The following is a 19,573-nucleotide window of genomic DNA, read 5'->3' on the forward strand; positions in this document are numbered from 1 at the left end:
CCAAAAAACATAAAATGCTTTCGGGTAAAAGTCATGTGTAAAATATTAGACAACTTGCTCACAGAAAGCAACGTAAAACATGTCACAAATGATTGCGAGTCATCAGATAAAATGAGCAGCTGTTTGGGATTCTATGTTCAATTTCTTTGCTGATTTGTTTAAAATATATTAATGTGTGATTTTATTCCCGCAATTTGCTCTGGGAAACTTCATCAGTGACCTCGGGGCATCTAATCATTCATTGAAATAGGAATTACTACTTGTACTTGTGAATAAAGATAACAAACATCACTACTAATCCAAAAGTATACCAATAAATAAATAGTATGATTGATTTTTCCCGTCTGCTAGTTGATTGAACGTGGATCTGGTCCTAATGCAAAACAAAGAAAGTAGTTCACCGCCTTCCAAAATGAAGATTTATATTTGGTAGGGAAATATTTACGACCTAGATTTTCTAGAATCTAGATCAACTTCGTGATGGAATCGTTGAAACAAAACTAGGTCAATGTAGTGTTACCGGATTACAGTATACTTGTCGTTATTCTTCGCTTCGATAATCAGTAATCAAGGCATGCAATGAAAATGTTCAGATGGATTTTCATTGTTGATTGTGTATTCTCTAGGCATATGCCATCAGTATTCAGTCAGATTAAATTGGCAAATTCCGGAAAAATTGAACATGAATATGCAAGTGATGTATGAACAAAATTAGCAAAATCAAAAAAAATTATCAGTATATTAGGTGTAAAAAAGTTATATGGTATATAGTACATACAGTCTGATCCAACTGGTGATAAATATGACTTTTAAACATTATTCTTTATTTTTGATATTATAGATTATATTACGTTATTTCGGTATATAACCAACTTCTAAGTGTGCTTTTGCACGTCGAAAACTGCGATTAAAAACAATCCGAATATCTTACGCTGTAAATAAGTTTAATATATGCGTGCAAAGTATAATAAAGAGATCAATCGTCATTTGCACATGACTGTTCGTGAGTTGCTGTCGTGTCTATTGTCCGATGTTTTCAGTAATAAATAGACTTAAGTGGGGCATATAAGCTGTAGCTAATAAAGATATTGCCAACTCAGTGTTTAATGCGCTATATCTTTTTATTGTAGGAGTTCTATTAAATACAAATGTTTGTATAGTTTCAGTAATAGAATAGAGGAGTAAAGTTATGTAATGTAGCGTCTGTATTCTTTATTGTGTGGTACAATAGTGAAATTCTAGATTAATTTGGTTTCATGGCATGAAATGATTGTCTATCTATCATACAATATATTTATATATGGAAATCCGTAGATCATTTGGGTTAGCCTCAAATATAACAGAGACTGAATACAATGAGCAATTGGCAAAATGAAAATGATACATCAAATGGATTCAAACACAGAACTCGTACGTTTTATGCATGCTCCATCGGATTTGCTGGTTATGTTGGTGCAACTGTATGTGAGTAATTGCTTTATATTCAAATAGAGGAGTACGTATGTCCGAACACTGGATTCTATGTCCCATTTATTTAAAGTTCTCCATCATTAGAGAAGAATCGGTACAAAAGCGGTTTCTTTACCGTCGTATGTTGAGTAGACGATCATATTTGTGTGCGTATGCATTCTCGCATTTTTACTTGAATACTTCCTCGATATCAAGATATTTCCGCTCTTAATTCATATGTGTCACCCATGACACACCATGAACAATTACACTTTATGTTAGTTTCATCATGGAGGGTATAGAAACAGAATGATCATTAATTCACATATTGATTGGTTTTCTGATATTTGTGTGAGTTTGATTTTTATTCATCAATGAAGATTAAGAGTGGGAATGTAAGTAAAACTTCAGCTTAAAATGAACGAACATCTCCGCAGCAATACAAAAATGTGCAATTTTGTGATATTTCAAAAAACATTCTCAAATTTCATGCACATCTTCTCAAATATTTCATCTCCAAATTTTGAAGCGTCGAAAATCTATAGTGCGTTTTAAGGTTTTGTCGATATTAAGCGCGCATTCGAGTATAAAACAAATGATAAGCATTGTTTTATATCACCATATAATTTAGTATCCTGTAGGTGTAGGAAACATTAAAAATAATATTTTAAATATAGGTCTGGTAACACTTCAGAGCAGTATCAATGTAAAGAATGATCTGGGACCGAAAAGTCTTTTCATTTGCTTTATTTGTGGATTTGGTGGGATTTTTACGGCACCGTATGTTTTGAAAAGATTTGGACCAAAAGTGACATTGATAGCCGGAGAGATCATCGCTTCGTCCTATACCTTGGCGAATTTTTATCCAAGTAAGATTTGATGATCTGTTTAATCTATGCATCAGTTTGATTTCGTTTTGTCTCATTTAGTATATCCTGAAATTTATACCAAAGTTAATGATATCAGTATAATTTATTTGTGAAGAGAGTATATTATTATTAAAGCATGGGTTCTCAATATGCTCCATACGAAGCCCACGGGCTCCGTGGGAGGAACTTAGGGGCTCCGCTAGCTAGTTGTTCACTTGCTAAAACACTGCCTGTCTGAAATGAATTAAGTTTAACATTCCAAAGAAGCAATAACTGCTTTATTGAAATTTGACAAAGGTAGCGTCAAAATGTGGCAACATGACCATAGTCTAAATATGACATTAACTATAATTTTCAATAGATAATGGCATATTTCAATTACCGCCTTGTTGCTACATTTCGACACTACTTTATTAATATTTTTGTATCAAATTTACAGCGGTAAAGTAATGTGATCTGTGATTTGTAGATTTATTTCTAGTTTATTTTTACCCCATTAATAAAGAAAGGTTTAGTATTAAATCTGTTCAACAGTGTGTTTTTATAAAATTATTGCGGGGCTCCGTAAATAATAGTCAACCTCTTCACGGGGTCCATAACACCAAAAGTAAGAAAACCATTGCATTACTTCATTCTCTCCAAATGTAACTAGGTTACAGAATGGAGAAATTATTTTATTTGATTCAAGATTATCTTTTTTTTTTGTCATAGTTGGAATATGTTTGTCTGAAGGGTCTGACCTTGGTCAGAAGAAACGTCACATAAATACATTTGTGTTGGTGTGCATCAAGACTCTTGAATCAATCAGAATCCCGGGACTGAAAGTGTTAATAGCGCTCTCCGCTATTTAATTCTTTATTCTTTAGTCGTGTATGATTGAAAAATAGTTTTCAGCCACGACGCTAAGTGCGAATTATATAAATATCATCGATTTGAAAATGGCGAGTATTCGTTGCATTAGTGAAGCCCGCGTGCAGTAATAATTAAGGTGTGACGTCATCAAAATTGTCAACTGAAGTGTTGAATTTGTACATTCGTAAATACATATGTGAATTTCTGGGTAAAGATTTCAGCTATAATAGTGGTTGTGGTAACCTTTTGTTAAAAAATAACACAAAAAACCGTTAAAATTAAAACCAATTAGTCTTAATCTTCTACTAGGCACAAAAACAAAGTTTAAGGTTGTTTATTATCAATTTTGCGACATTAGGTCGCATAAATAAAACAATATTATAGAAAAGCTTTATAAAGTTATATAGCCGAATAGAAATGTAACATACGCTTTGAAAAAACTATCAGTGAAGCTTTAGGACCTGGATTTTAACGAAGTTTTTTTATTATTAAATGACCCATGCAAAATAGTCTCAGGGAAGCGGACTGAAAAGGGTTTTAAAAACCATATATTATACATTTGAGCCTATATCATATACATTATGCTGATATATAATGCGTAAAAATCTTTGCAACGAGGATATATTTAGTTTTCAGTTATATTTTTTCATTCACTGTCTCGTGGAATTCATCGCTATTTTTGGGTAGTATACGCATAAAACTATTATTGCAAAATAAGGTGATTGTTTGTTATTGGACACGTAGTGGACCTAAGGGTCGTTTTATTATTATGTTGTTGTTCCTTGACATGGAATTTTATCGTTGGGAAAAAATATTTTTTTCTTTGATTACTGGACCAATTGCCTTGGAATTTTCAGCGCTTAGAGATTGAATAGAAGGCTATCACTTTCATTCATTCCTAAATGTTCTATGAATCATATAATGTATGATATTTCATCCAAAAAATCGCTATATTTTTTACTCATGGGAGCACTGTTCTTACCTTATTTCAAGCGGTTCCTCGATCGAATATCAGCTACACCTACACAGGTACGGTACTGGTAAGTTACCGCACCGCTTACGATTTTGGGGGAATCGATGATAAAATATATTTGAGCATCGTTTTCTTAGTTATTTATTAGTACGATTGCTGGGCATCTTGATTTACATTTTGGCTTCCATTTTATTGCTTCGATATCCAATTACAAAAATTGCTCTGTCGAGAAGATTGAGGTACCACAATATTTCGTCGAATCCTACCAAATCCTATTACATGTAAAACACGAAATAAACAGATTTCATTTTTGCAGGATGGTTTACTATGTTTCCAACAGCTGGATTGTCAGGATTGATATCATCATCATTTACGTGGTCAGCAAGTGCAGTGATTGTTCACAGAGTGGCTACTGCTGAACTGACGAATAAAATTGGAAATCAAGCTGATATTGCTACTCAGAAATATTTTGGGATATTCTTGGGTATTCTGGCATTTGGGCAAGTGAGTTCTTGGACATAAAGTAAGAAACGTAGTTATTCCTGTATGGAACTTCAAATTAGAGCGAATGATATTTGATTAATGCTATTTTGCCAAATAATAAACCTTATATTCAAACATTTATCCAACGACTGTTAATTATTGTTTGTATGAAGCCCTTAGTAATTTAGAATGACTATCTATAATATATCATGCTATTTAAACGTCCGAACTATCATTCGGCTAATCATATGTTGGCTAGTTAACTCTCTCTCTCTCTCTCTCTCTATTTCTATATATATATATATATATATATATATATATATATATATATAGTAGATACCGAAAATATTTCAAAGAGAGGAATCAATAACTAATATCGGTTCAATAACTTATAAACCTTATTTTTACATTCATCCAAATGATGTCTATGATTAAACACAAAGCTTTGATTTTCTCTATGTGATTTTCAGATATTTTGCAACGGTGTCACTGTGTTGATTCTCATGTTTTTCAACGATTATATGTTCCCTATCACACAACAATCTGATACACAGATATCAAATGCAACAGCATATACTCCAGTATCAGAATATACAACCGTGAATTTCTCTATTATTGACATCTCACAATGTGGTTCAAGGGATTGTCCGGTAGGTATCATAACGAAAGTATTAACAAAATCAGAGAGTTGAAGTTTTCTTCAAAGTTTCAATTATTTCTTGAGTCATTGGATGCTGTTTTCGCATATTATCAATATATATATGTATATTATATTATCGCAAGTCATTATAGTTCGTGTTATTCACAAGAAAAAATACCAATATAAATGAAAATACAATTAGGCTTATAATTTTTCAAATTTTACACTAATGCCTACGATTAGAATATATTAAATCGACTTCGTGGTTTTTTTTTCAGAGCGAATATGCATTCAGCGATTCCAACAAACTTGCAGCATTTGTACCGGGTCAGACTACACGAAATGTGCTTTTGATTTGGTATTTAATAATGCAGTTAGGAGCCGCTTTACTTCATTTTATGTTAATGGATAGTATCGCGGACGATTTTCCCAGTCAAATAGTAGATGGTAAGCTTCTGACGCTGTTGGTAGGCAAATAATTTGGAGTATAGTAAATTTAATAAATAAAAAATTGTGGTGTTGATGTGGTAGTCTTTATTCTCGGTCATTCATTGTTAATCAGGAAAACTTGCCAAGCAACAATGCGTACCATCTTGTCCCACCTGATTGCCAACAAAACATTAATTGATACATGCTATTTACTTTGTTATATAATTATATGAATCCGAATTCCATTATCTCCGTAAACCGTTATCATCACATTAGTAAAAATTGGAAATATCCCAGAGCTCAACTTATTTCTTTATTATGATTGTAAGATATTGTGACAGTAATAGTATGCAGTTTCTGGAATTGACTGTTTCGGGATTATGACCAAATTACGTTCGGCGGATCAGTCTTTTTGGTCAATTGTTTTCGTTTCCTTATATAGTTGTGTCATGAAATAATTTTGTTTTACCAGTTTCTAGAAACGAAGAAGAATCTCCAACTCAAACCTTATTGAACAAGCCAAAAGAAAATGTTCATTGGTTGTTCAAATCAATAAAAATATCCTTCGTTTATCTCGCGTCATTGCAAGGAATTCTTTCTGCACCAGTTTACCTTTTATATGGATTAACAGTCTCATTCATCTGGTCGGAATTTAGTCGTGCTTTCGTTACATGCATAGTCGGATTAAGTCAGGTAGACTATATCCGTGAGTTTATGTAGCATTATGTATTTTAAAGTAAGGAGCTTAAAAAACACAGGGTACGGTTATGGACAACGTTTGCAAGTCTCTCACAAACTCGTCTTTCAGATATGATCTCAATAATTCCGTATTGCTGGCTGCAAACCCCCTCACTACTCCAAAATGGTATTTAGAATATTATTTATTAAAAAAAAATCAACATATGTAAATTAAACACTTAAACGTGGTAATTTAATTTCATTTATAAATCTCTGGTGTGTGGCACTAGTACATTGCTGTAGACGTTGTGAAAAAGTGTATGCACCATCGAATGAGTACAGTTCTGGACAATACAATCACACTTCCGAATTGGAACCCACATATAAGCATGTAAAACCCTGTCATTACTTATCGACGTTTCACACTGGGTGAATTTAAAATAGTCTGTCTTTTGTTAAATTATCAGGTTGGAATAACCAGCGCCCTCATTGAATTAATAGCATTTGTTGTATCTATGGCCATATCGAGGTGCGCCTCTACTTTTGGAATGTTCCATATCTTCGTGTTTGGTCTATGTTTCGACGTCGCGATGTACTTGGTGGTTTTACTTTGGGCACCAACTGTTTCTACATCCTATCTCGTCTATATTGTTGCGTTGATGTTTGGAATCACTCATGCTGTTCGGAGAAATACGCAATATCGTAAGTTTATTATTGTCGTTAGATTGAACATTTTCCTATAAAACTATTTCATATTTTTTTTATTCCAAATCCGCTTCAATAATCTTTGCTTATTTATAGTAACAACCTCTGCTTTTTGTCCGGATAAAGAAATAGGATTCACACTGCAAAATGTAATTGGAGGAATGGGCTTGATGCTGACATATTCGTGGACAACTGCTTTCTGTGTTGATGTTAAAATATATGTTATGATAGGAGTCGTCGTTATCACAACTGTACTTTGGATGTTTTCCTATAGAATATACAAGCAAAAGGTAGTAGCAAAAACTAATGAATCTTAGTTTGTGCTCCGGTAACGGACTTTGTAAAATAAATATATACTATATGAAAAGGTTTTTGAATGTGTATATAAGTTGAACGGGAAACGTATTAGTTTGAGATAATGAGGTTAAGCGAGTCCTAAATAATAAGACAAATAACCAATTTAATTCTGAATAAAAAATGAAGTAATTACAATATATATTTACGGAACCAACAGCGGGCAGTTTTCTGTTTTAAATAAATTCCATATGTAATGGGATGGATGAACAGTGCATGAGCTCATTTATTGTTATTTTGGCATGAGCTCACTTATTTTGGAAATTCATTATCTAATGTCTTTTTTTAACAAAATAATTTTGACATGAAAACAAACAATACTTTTAGTTACTAGATAGTTAACAAAACGCTATTATGGGATTCTATTTTCAAATTGCCATTCAAGCGAACCTATTTTTTGGATTTTCGATCATAATTGGGTTTTCAGTTGGTATTCTCACTGCCGCATATAGATCATCGGCAAAGGCGTCGTCTGACAACCAACTCCACGCTACTCGAGCGATAACAAGTCGGTTAACAGCTCATATTCTCAAATTCCATATTTGTTATTTTTATATATTCCTCATGGCTATTAGTTATGTGATTAAGCAGTCTCTGAATATATTTTAACCCAAGATATTTATGGAAATCCTACGAGGCACAACACTCAACACTCATCGACGACTTTGAATGAACAGATTCTATAATCGCAGTAAAGCTGACATCTAGATCATTTCTCAGTGATCATGAGAACACTCTATATTGTACGTAAGCAAACACCGAAATTAGGATATAAATAACATATATACGCGGTTCATTAAAATAGAAAACAACAAATGTTTCTAAACACATTATATATGACTAAGACTGATTTTTTGAAATATCCGGCAATTTCTTTTTGTGGTGTATTCTATCGGCAAGTATCCAAAGTACTGTTGCGGCAACCACTGATCCTATCATAATATATATTTTAACATAAACGCAGAAAGCAGTTGTCCAAGCATAAGTCATCATCAGGCCTATTCCACCGAGGACATTCTGTATCGCGAACCCTACATCTTTATCTGGACATAGAGCGGATGTTGTTACTGAAACACAAAAAATTGTAAAATGAACCTGTCAAATTAGTGATAATCGCAATTCTTTGTCCCATAAAGTGAATTTGGGTACGATAGCTTGTTAAATATTGTATCCTGGCCTAACAAAAACCCAATGGTTGGAAAGTTGCCTTGTTCAGTGTTACAACAACTGTGGAAATAAGAAGATATAATTTAATAATTAATTATCAGCCACTGAAAACAGCCTAATTTTGAGGACCGTTCGCTGGTGAAATTTCGCTGAAATTATTACTTACTAATGTATTTAATAATAATAAATCAGTTATTTCAAAACAAGTTAAAATATCACATTTATTTATCTCCATTTGACCTATTCGTTGAATATTGCAGGGACATGTGCATCTATCTACACACAAAAAAATTGTAGAGAACCAAAACAGACTGGAAAATATACGCGCGGATGCATGCGATGGCCAGCTGTTTTTCAACTGTTTTTCACAGGCTTGTCCATGGGGCATATTTTTCTGTCCCATTCCCATCCCATCCCATAGCAGTTATGCCTGTCCCATCCCATTCCATGGAATTCCCATTTGAATAAAAATTGTTAAATTTAGGTTTAGTGTCGACAAAGAAGACTACATGTGCGAAGAGACATGCAAAACAACAAAATTTACGGGATTTGTTAACTTTATATTCATACCTATTATAAATGTGTCCATCACTACCTTTACGAAGTGTATTGTTAATGCTGAATATATTTTGATCTTTATAACTAACAAGCAAGCTATGCTCAAATAATCGGACACGAAATCCATAACGAAATGTTTTACCATCATTTCTCCGAAAATCATGCGTTTTTCGTGCCCCATGGGAAATACAAATGTTTGCTGTCCCATCCCATGGGACGTTTTTCATAAACAAGCCTGGTTTTTCAAGTAAATTGTCCATCATTCCCATATCATTTACTTGCAATTACATGTGTTACATTTGGCGCACTTACATTTTTATTTTAGAAGCTGAGACTTTTATTTTGGCAGCATTACCCAAATATATCACGAGTAAAAACAACTCACGATATTGTGTATTCCTTCTAACTGCATGAGTGACTCCCAAAAGTGGAGCAAAAATGTAGACAACATATGAAGTGGATGATGTTGGAACCCAGACCAGAGTAGCAACGTACAATGCAATGTCGTAACACATACCAAAGATGAAAATGTAAAACATTCCAAAATTTGAGGCACATCTTGATATTATCACAGATACAGTAAGTGATAGCAAGTCGACCAGCGCACTTGTTAGTCCAACCTGAAATATAAAAAGAGATATCATTTCTATTTGAGATCATTTGGTGTAATTAAATTTATCTTCTGAAGTGTGAAAGGCATATTATGTTAATTCAAAAAGTGCCCTATACTGGGTGTAACTTCTATATAAGTGTAATAACATTATTTTGTTGATATTGAATTAATTGTACGTTAAAAACTAAATTTTAATTCAGCTCTAAACACTAATGAGCAGTATTAAAATTTGCAACCATATCAACATTCGTGGTTGTGCACACGAAAGATTTTCTCAGGTGCATGATGGTTTCTCCTCACTATTTGATATTAAGATATTTCAATACCATATATTTGACATTTCATTGCAGGCTGGGGATGACCTTGCAAACATTTGCCGGAGAAATGTTCGAGTCACTCCAAACCCCGTCAATCATTACGAGATTTTTTGAGAAAAATCTTATAATATCATGATATTTTTCCAAACAAACAAACCTGACTTAGCCCAACCACACATGAAACGTAGGCACGACTAAACTCTGACCAAATAAATGAAATCGTTAATCCATATAACAGATAAACCGGCGCAGAAAGTATTCCTTGCAAAGAAGTTAGATGCAGAATTGATATTTTTATTGGAGCGAACAAAGCCGAGCAATCATTTTCTTCTCTTGGTTTGTTCAGTAATGATTTTCGAGTGGGAGATTCTTCGTCATTTTTGTTGGCTGTTTATAAAAATAATTCTATTTGCAAAACATGTCGAATTCAGTTAATAGTTGCCTTCTTAAATATATATTGGTATATTGAGAACGTTTGCATTAACAAATGCAAATTTACATCAACTATAAAAGGAAATGAAACAAAAATTCAATACTGAAATCACACAACAACACAACAAATATTAAGTAATACCAACCAATACTGTCATAGTATCCATATTACAATCATTATGCAACATACACACAAAATAAACAAAAATGTTCATTGGCTGAGGTTACAGACAGTCAGCAATTTTGATTCTTACTGATTATATTTTTTCTATGAGCATCAACTGGGATTGAATCCATCGCTATTGAATGCACTAAAACGGCTCCTAGTTGCATGAGTAAATACCAGCCCAACAGTACGTATCTAGAAGAATCGTCTGGTATGAATACATCGAGTTTGGTAGAATTACCGTATGCATATTCAGCCTGAAAGCAAAGTAGAAAAAAGTTTCTGATAATGATTAATAATCAAAATCGAAATGGAGTAATTTGAATTAATATACTAACCGGACAATCTCTTGCCGCGCATTGAGAAATATCGATAACGGACGAATTAGTAGTTTTGTATTGTGGACCTTGTGTAGGCAGTGTTGAATTAGAATCAAAATTAGTGTCCGCTGATTTATGATCAGGTCCAAATAAATCGTCGTTGACTAATTTAAGAATCAAAACGGTGACACCATTAGAAAAAATCTAAAAATAAGAATATTATACAAGTGAATAAGTGATGATAAAATGGCAGATTTGTAAAACTTCCAAAGATTATAAACTATATTCGTACATCTATAACTTGGCAACCATGGCCGACAAATGACATTTGTTGCGATTGCAAACGTAGGTTTAGATGTATTCATATTATATGCATTCCTAATATTCGGTAATTGGTATTAATCAAATACAATTTATTAGAGACATGACAATATTTAACATCTGCTAAATTTGAATTGCAAACCCCAAAAATTCCTTAGGTAGGAATGTATATATACAGTATACATTATATGTTCATAACTATTGAGCATAATTTATTTGGAAACATTGAAATCTGACATATTTAGAAGGAATCGGAACTGGGGCCTCACCTCTTCCTGAATATGAACGACTCACCTGGCCAAACGCGACAATTCCTAAATATATTCCAAAATACTTTTGAGTGGCAATATCAGCTTGTTTTCCAATTTTATTACTCAGATTAGCAGTAGCCACTTTATGGACAATTACTGCACTTGCCGACCACGTGAATGATGATGACACCAATCCTGTTAAAGCTGCTGTCGGATACATGGTAAACCATCCTGGAATTAAAACACAATCTATATTTGTGAGATTGTCTCGGCACCAATACTCACTCGTGTTTACCATATATCTAACAATTTCAAGAAGTCATTGGTACGATACAGAATAAGATTAAAAAACTTTTTGATCGAAACTATTTGTATTTTGAAAAGCATGTTTGAATTAGAAAAAATCTTAATCCCTAATCAGTTTTATTATTGATTTCAATATGTTGTAGCACATGAGAGTCTCTAAATTAGTAAATACGGAAAAAATTAATCTTACTTGGATAAAAGTTCGCTATTGTAAAGAATGATGCTATGATTTCCCCAGTAATTAACGTTGCTTTTGCACCAAACCTTTTCAAAGTATAGGGCGCTGTTATGATACCGGCTAAGCCACACAAAAAACAAATCAGAAGACTTTTTGGTCCGAGATCATTCTTGATATTTATACTGCTCTGAAGTGTTGCCAAACCTGACAAATAACATATATATGTAATAGAACTGACGCAAGATAGAATGAAACTATCTTGTCAGGGTTCTAGATCTGTTATGAAGTTTTGCGACCACTTCACTAAATAATGGGTCATAGATGTGAATCACTATTTAAAAATGACCATACAAAGTTAACTGGAATAAATTGATTTTAAGTATAGACAGATTTTTAGCATTTTATAGAATAACAACTGCCTTTTATGGTAAAGAAAACACTGATAAACGTGATCAAATATGATTTTAGTAACTGTAAACACTAACCTCCGGAAATTATTATATTTAAACATCAGTGGTCAAAGCTAGGCTTCAGAAAATACAGTGAGTGTACTAAGATCACACTATTTTTCGACCTTTAAAACTTCAGATCATTCAAACAGGTTTATCGGAGAACGACTTTATTTTTGACAAAATCCTTTTCATTTTTATCTCATCGAGTAATAAATATCATACAACTAATAGACTGTCAAACGAGGTACAACAGTGTAACGCTTAAAATTGTGTGAAAGCGTTTTGATCTTGACGATGAAATAGGTCAAATGTAAAGCAAACAACTCATGCCTTTGAATACAGAAATAATATTTACAAGTTCCAGTCAACGGCATATGGTAAACGGGTGTTGACACGAATGCAAACGTGATAAATTCCATGATCGCAAAAGACTATTCATTTAATTGAAAGGAGAGAAAATGTAATAGGATTATAAGATACAAATCCGTGGTGCTATCAACAATTATAAACCACTAATCGTTTATTCAAGATATATGTAGAGACAAAATTTACCTATTTTATCTATGATCAAGTTTCATAACAGTGTAACATGCAATTTAAAAATCACATTTCAGCACTAATTCAGTCCAAAATTGATTCTACTTTAGTGACTATACTTCTGACACGTTATATATATTCGCTGTGTGAGAATGGAAGTTATTGTCACGAGATTTTTTTAAATATTCCAGATCATAAATATAATTTCCACATAACACGCGTCCTACAAAACCCACTAATTGTTGACTGGCAATGTAACTCAACCGAAACATAAGCACAATATTCCTCTAACATGACATGATATAGGAAACACTATATACCATATTTGATTTGGCCATAATAGCAAGTAAACTATTACGTAGAAAGTGCATACTTTTTGACGGTTTTTGTAGCGTAATCTAATTTCTAATCGACCAATCATTTTATTTATTTATAATAATGACTACTCACTAAAAGTTGAACCAACGTATACAGAAAATCCGAATGCACATGCATAAAAAGTACGTTTCCGATGGGTGAACTTCGTCGATGTCGCAATTTCATTAACTTCAGCAGCGCTCATACTTGTGAAGTTGATTGCAGATTTGGTGAATTCATATAAATAACAAGCTCTTATTCAACAAACCCTAAATTGATTTGCTGATATCCTTTTTACTTGAAATGTACAATCGTTTCTGACAGAAAGTTATTTTTTGCATTTCATGTATTTTATTGAGTATAAATTTTAATTTAGTGGCAATACTTTCTTTTTGTGGGGCCAGACTGACATTACCCATCTTCTGACGTTAAAGTGCGCTACTATACACAGTACACACTAGTTTTACAATGGATGTGTGTGTGAATGACTAGATTGCAGTAATTCCTCTCTAAAATACAAAGTATTAGAGTAGAAGCTCAACACCACCTGTTATATACAATCGAATTGGGGAAAAGCTAGAGATCATAAACCTAGTTTTCCATGATAGGAACAATTTTGTTTGGTTACCTTCATAAACTAACTGATTCTCAACAAGCGTCGCCACATAGCTTCACTGGATAATAAACGTTATGTTCTCAGTAATATGATATAAAAAGCTGAATCGCGTGATGGTCTGCCTTTTTCTCAAATATTTGGCGACAGCAGATTATTTTTTAAAATACTGAAATCGCCATGCTGGCGGGCATCACTGATTGCCGAAATGATTATCATAATGTTTCATTCCAAACAAATAGCGAGTTTCACCTTTGGACAGGCTGATGGCAACATTTACAAGGAAATTACAACGCAGCAATTTCAGTTGCATTAATATTCATACGCTGTCTTGAGGTTTTCGATGATTTCGAATTTTGACTGATTGTTGCTGAAAACGCTGCATGACTAACTAAACTTTGCGCAACTCTACACCAGTGGTCGGCAACCACCGGGCCGCGGCCCATCGCCGGTCCGCGGAAAGGTTACTGCCGGTCCGCAGAGAGGTGACACAAAAACGGACAAGGCCGTAATAAAAACTAAACAATCTGCACCCACCAGTAAACCAGACAAACACAACACCAGGGTTTGGAAAAATGCGGCCCACGAGCTAATTTGTTGCGGCCCTTAAACGGTCCGACATTTAATAAATAAAACAAAAATCAATCCCAAATTTATCATTGTTTCTACACGGATTTATGTGGTGATAAGTGCTGCTGTAGGGCGCTTCTTATGTGACAAGTAGCGTCAGTTGTATGTCGTTCGCGGAGAGACTCGGGTCGAACATTCTAAAGTGCTTGAACGGAAAAATATTTTTTCCTCTTGTGCATTCCAAAACCGGTTTTCTCGATATGCCCAGTCATCATCGCAGTTGTTAAGGGTTTCAATGTTAAACTCGTTACGAAACGAGTCGTTGAAAATTTGACCCCGAGACCCAAGACTGCGCCAAAGCTCATCTGTGCGACAGTGAAAACGTGTAATGTGCACATTCGGAAGAACATATGGCCTTGAGCAGCTTTATCTAAAATGCACGATTAAAATGCAGACGACGAGTTGCCATAAAAACGTTATCTTTCACATAGATAATAAGTACATAAAAACAATGTATTGTTGGATAATAAAAAACGCCATACATCTCATTGGGACAGGCTTTCAACACCGCAATAGAAGGGTAGCAATGCGAATGGGCCATAATTTGAAGTTTAATTATGGTAGCGATTGTTCGAAGGCGGAAATATTGCGGCCCGCGCGCTACCAGAAATGTTTATATTTGGCCCGCAAGTACATGAAGTTTGCCGACCACTGCATAACACTATTGAGCATCATGTCTGATTTCATAAACAATTGCCATGTCAGTATGTCGAAATAATGCTGGGTCAATTGTTTTCTCTACGCCCGTATAAGAATGTCTCTCATCAGTCCGACTAAGATCTCCCCAACAAAACAATACAGGCATTGTTAACTTTCCCAAAATCCTAATGTGAGGCATGGTTTTCAATATTGATTACTACAAAAACGAAATATCGAAATAGGCTGAAAGTAAGAAAAACGTTTCGTGTGTCAATGTCGACCATATCTCGGATATGGGGACAGTTAATGGCCATCGAACAAATACAGACATCACATTAAATAGCATCACCGTCGTTTTTAGTATATTGTCAACATAAATTTCCCAATACGTATAATTTATTGCATACTGCTCTACACACTTGTCATATCACTGACAAAGTGTTCAAGCAAGTTCTTTCATTGCTAACTCCATGTGATGAGCATACGTCTATAGGTTACGCAATCAAGGTGCCCATTTCATGTGTGCGGATGTGGAACCTTTTAATTAGAAATCTATCGTTTAATTAGGAATCAGTGTTGGTCATCAGTTGATTGGCCAATTTTGGCGTCTCTCACATATATAGTTATACAAGCTGGTAGTTGCCCAGGATCTTCGCTGATAGTTTAGTTGAGGCCCACACTCAAGCAAAACTTGAGGATTTACAACAGCGTGATTCACTGAGCGTGTTACCAAAACTGCCAGTTCATTTAACCGATGCGCGTTTTGTAGACATTCTTGCGTGAGTGATATACTTTATCTATAGTAATTAAAATAATACAGTCTTTTCGTCACTTGTCTATCTATGCAGAATTGCAGGCGTACAGTGACCTCGCATTGCAGTGAATAGTTTATTGTAACTGCCAGTTCATTTGAACGCTGCGCGTATCCTTGCAAGAATGGTGATACTGTGGCTAATAACTAAAACATGTTCATTAAAATTTCCAAGGCTTCTACAGTTTATGGATTACCGAAATAAAAAACGACTTGTGCGAACGAGTGTTTTCGTCTGCGGAGGGTGGCGTTGTTGGAATTTCAATTTTCGACTTAGTTGATGAGATATTGGCGACAGAATTGTATGAAAATGTATCAACAATCGACGCCTTTTTTCGCTGTTGCCATGGAAACGAAACTTCAATTCCGACCTTCGATGGAACGCACATTACCAGGGTATCAAGCTAAGCCACGTGTTAAATTCCGTAAAATTGGCCCAGCCGTTTAGAGTTTAGACGCTACAGCTTGGACACGGAAACAGACACACAAGCCGGTAGGCGCCGAGTAGGGATCTCCACCATTGCTTGAGGCCCGCGTCATTTCAGTTCAATAATGAGTAATAGGGAGACGCGGTTGTACCAAGAAAAGTTTTCCTTTTTGAAAATCAAGAATTTTGGGAATTAGGGATATCTCGATTTAAAACAAAATTTTGGTTAATTTAGTTGTTTCAATGGATGGAGAATATTTACATTTGCAAGCTTCAATTGCAAACACCAATAGACACGATACGCTATGGTCCGGGCAAGATGTGCTTTTACGTTGAATGAAAAATAGTTTTTGGTAAGGCGATTAATCAATTTAAATTTTATTATTGCCAGCTAACATTTTTTCTTATTTTATTTATCCACTCATTCATATATGAAGTGGACGGATTATGATGCGAATGCATCAAAACCAATCGTTCACAATAAACTGCATGCAAATGTATACGATTAAACATTTAACTATTGACGATGGTTCTATTTACCTAATTTTAAACAAGTTTAGAAAATATGTTGTCTTACAATTTAAAGTGATATAGTCAGTGCTTTTTTACGACTGTATTACGGTGAGTTATGTGGGAATATTACATCCATAAACGAGCAAGCTTATAATTATTTCTATTGATTAGTGGTAAATTGCATTCACTCTGCACTCTAAGCAAAGGAGTTGCCTAGAAATATACATATCTATATCTTATTATCAGGATTACATTTAAAGGTATTCTCACTATGAATTTAAATGAAAGTCAAACATGTCAGGACATGAAATAGAAGATCAATGCGCGGAATATTTCCCCTGACGTTACAAATTAAATACAGGTATATATTAAAGTGAGACTAGGATTCAAGTATGCAGCTGCTGGACACGCAGCGAATGACCATGAAAATGCAGGTCAAATTTGATAAGTTTGTTGAAGGCGTTTTTTGAAATATGAATAAAGTACCTGAATTTTTTCAAAGTAACGTTTCTCAACCGAGGAAAATTCCTCCCCGGAGTCAAGGGCAGAATTTTGCTTATTAATTGCTATAGTACAACTACTAATATTTTTTATTAAGATTACTATAAACGTGAGTCCGACTCGCGCGTGGTATCAGCTAAGGATTCATTGAGGACTGAAAAATAAACTGATTTTTATGCGTGAGGAAGGAATATAAAGTTTCGATATAGTCAAAGGGAGGTAATTTAACAAACACGGTTGGAACCCAGTGATGTCTAAAGCCCTATGGTTTTATCGGTGTCATATTTTGGAAACGCTAGAACATCTAGTTGGATTTAGCGACTGTGTCGATGGCGTGAATTTGGAAATCACCTCAGTTTCCAATTACCAGTTGTTTAACGTTACTGTGCATCATAGAAAATTTAAAATGGCACAAATCGAATTTAACAGATTCGTTATATGTTGTTTCGTACGTAAAAAGCTATATTTTGGTTATGGCGGTTTTGGTACATTTCAGTGGCTTGGCTCGTTTATTGCTTATGTGGACTAAGCTGCATATTTTATTAGACTTAATTAAACAAGTTTTATGTGAATTGAAGTTGTCTAGAATTTTATAAATCTGATATCTGAGTATATATATATCTTCATTATACCCTGTGTTGCTTGCAATTTTTCATTTTCAACAGTGTGTGCAATATAATTTTCATCGGTAATTTTATAAATCAATTTTGCGTAACTCATTCGATATGACTGGCGGCATTTTTCTAAATTGTTTCGAGGAAATTAGTATTCGCAGTATCGCATTTGCTTTAATTACAGTATCTATGATTTGATACGTGATTCGTTCAATTTAAATCTCACAATCTGGCACGTACAAGTAAATATTTCGGATATATTCGTACTTTTCCAGACAAATTTCTGCGTATCGTTATCCGACAAGTTGTATACTTTGGTATGTATATATATATATATTGGGGAAACGGAACTAAGAAAAACTAAAATGGCAAATATTTTATCGTCAACATTGATTGTAGCAAAAATACTTAACAGACATCTTTGAATTCTGTTCACCATCCTTTTAACAAATATTTCTTGAAAAGCAATTGTAATCTTATGAGAAGTATTTCAGTATTTAATTAAAGGAACAGAAATCTTACGCAATCTGCTGAAAATCAGGTTATATAAGTTTCCAGGGTTCAACAAACATATTGTCACAAAATTGAATACGGATTACCCTTAAAATTTCTAACTAATTAGAGTTGAATGAAAAGCATTTTCAAATGTACTCCGTATGTTAAATGAGCGTTGAAAATAAGGCAAACTTAGTAACATTCATGATATGTAATCACAAACTCAAACTATATCATGTAACTAGCTATTTTGTACAAAATGTACAAGATTTTAATTTTGTTTGTAATTTTGTTTGTCTGGCTTAATCCGATAATTAACTCCCATTTAGCTCAAAGGCCGGAATTCCTCCCCAGAAATGAATTGTGAAATACTTGGGGTGGAACTCTGCTTAGTATTTGCTACAATAAAACCTTTGATATTCTTTAGTAGAACTACTATTATTGCTATAATTCTTATTCCTATATATGCAAAATAAACTACTTGAACTGTCTGAAAACAGAGACATTAGCTATATATCCTGAATGAATAAAGATTTTTGCATAGCGAGAAAGAAATAAAGGGCTAAAAGGGGAATTCAGCTAAAAAGGTTAGAGACGACTGATATAGATGATAAATTGTAGACGAGAGAGAACTATCTTGTTTAATAAAAGAAAATACTCACTGAAAGTTGGACCGACGTATGGGGCAAATCCAAATGAGCTTGCATAGAAAGTACGTTTTTGATGTTTCAACTTCGCCGATGTCGTGTTTTCATTTTTATTTCCGGTAATACTCATATTGTAATTGATATCGACACTTTTAATGAATGGCAAATGATGTAATTCTAGTTGATGAGCTTCCATATTAATTTCTTATGTATTATGGTGCAACGCAAAATACTTGTCAGACTTGACGAAAAAATAAATTTGTCTTGGGTCATTCT

General features: G+C 34.0%; 2 protein-coding genes across 5 annotated transcripts; one reads left to right on the forward strand and one right to left on the reverse strand.

The window, feature by feature from the left end:
- The first annotated feature begins 1,172 nt into the window (after positions 1-1,172).
- Positions 1,173-9,430, forward strand: LOC120330004 (protein unc-93 homolog A-like). Of its 3 annotated transcripts, none has more exons than XM_039396816.2 (8): positions 1,173-1,464; positions 2,127-2,318; positions 4,460-4,647; positions 5,097-5,276; positions 5,545-5,713; positions 6,168-6,388; positions 6,841-7,075; positions 7,205-7,449. In XM_039396816.2, exons 1-8 carry the CDS (start codon positions 1,356-1,358, stop codon positions 7,393-7,395), a joined length of 1,485 nt encoding a protein of 494 aa, XP_039252750.2. In that variant the 5' UTR covers positions 1,173-1,355; the 3' UTR covers positions 7,396-7,449. The 3 variants fall into 3 exon arrangements, with proteins under 3 accessions (XP_039252750.2, XP_039252753.2, XP_039252751.2); XM_039396819.2 differs by lacking the exon at positions 7,205-7,449 and adding an exon at positions 9,084-9,430 and having other exon boundaries at positions 1,174-1,464; XM_039396817.2 differs by having other exon boundaries at positions 1,176-1,464; positions 7,175-7,449.
- Positions 7,634-19,433, reverse strand: LOC120330119 (protein unc-93 homolog A-like). Of its 2 annotated transcripts, none has more exons than XM_078118759.1 (8): positions 19,313-19,433; positions 12,074-12,265; positions 11,621-11,808; positions 11,024-11,209; positions 10,774-10,942; positions 10,245-10,474; positions 9,543-9,777; positions 7,634-8,499 (listed from the first exon to the last, which is right to left on the reverse strand). In XM_078118759.1, exons 1-8 carry the CDS (start codon positions 19,425-19,427, stop codon positions 8,273-8,275), a joined length of 1,542 nt encoding a protein of 513 aa, XP_077974885.1. In that variant the 5' UTR covers positions 19,428-19,433; the 3' UTR covers positions 7,634-8,272. The 2 variants fall into 2 exon arrangements, with proteins under 2 accessions (XP_077974885.1, XP_077974886.1); XM_078118760.1 differs by lacking the exon at positions 19,313-19,433 and adding an exon at positions 13,501-14,063.
- Between the last annotated feature and the right edge of the window lie 140 nt (positions 19,434-19,573).

The sequence above is a fragment of the Styela clava genome, chromosome 12, assembly GCF_964204865.1.
Source record: "Styela clava chromosome 12, kaStyClav1.hap1.2, whole genome shotgun sequence".
Lineage (NCBI taxonomy): Eukaryota > Metazoa > Chordata > Ascidiacea > Stolidobranchia > Styelidae > Styela > Styela clava.

Bases quoted from the DNA above. Each gene is read 5' to 3' on its own strand.
- LOC120330119 (XM_078118759.1), bottom strand. From the start codon at position 19,427: ATGAGTATTACCGGAAATAAAAATGAAAACACGACATCGGCGAAGTTG. The intron at 10,475-10,773 runs GTAAGAATCAAA...TTTTATAAACAG, and splicing joins TCATAGAAAAAATATAATCA to CCAACAAAAATGACGAAGAA. The intron at 8,500-9,542 runs GTGAGTTGTTTT...TTTGTGTTTCAG, and splicing joins TAGAAGGAATACACAATATC to TAACAACATCCGCTCTATGT.
- LOC120330004 (XM_039396817.2), top strand. From the start codon at position 1,356: ATGAGCAATTGGCAAAATGAAAATGATACATCAAATGGATTCAAACAC. The intron at 1,465-2,126 runs GTGAGTAATTGC...TTTTAAATATAG, and splicing joins TTATGTTGGTGCAACTGTAT to GTCTGGTAACACTTCAGAGC. The intron at 7,076-7,174 runs GTAAGTTTATTA...GCTTATTTATAG, and splicing joins TCGGAGAAATACGCAATATC to TAACAACCTCTGCTTTTTGT.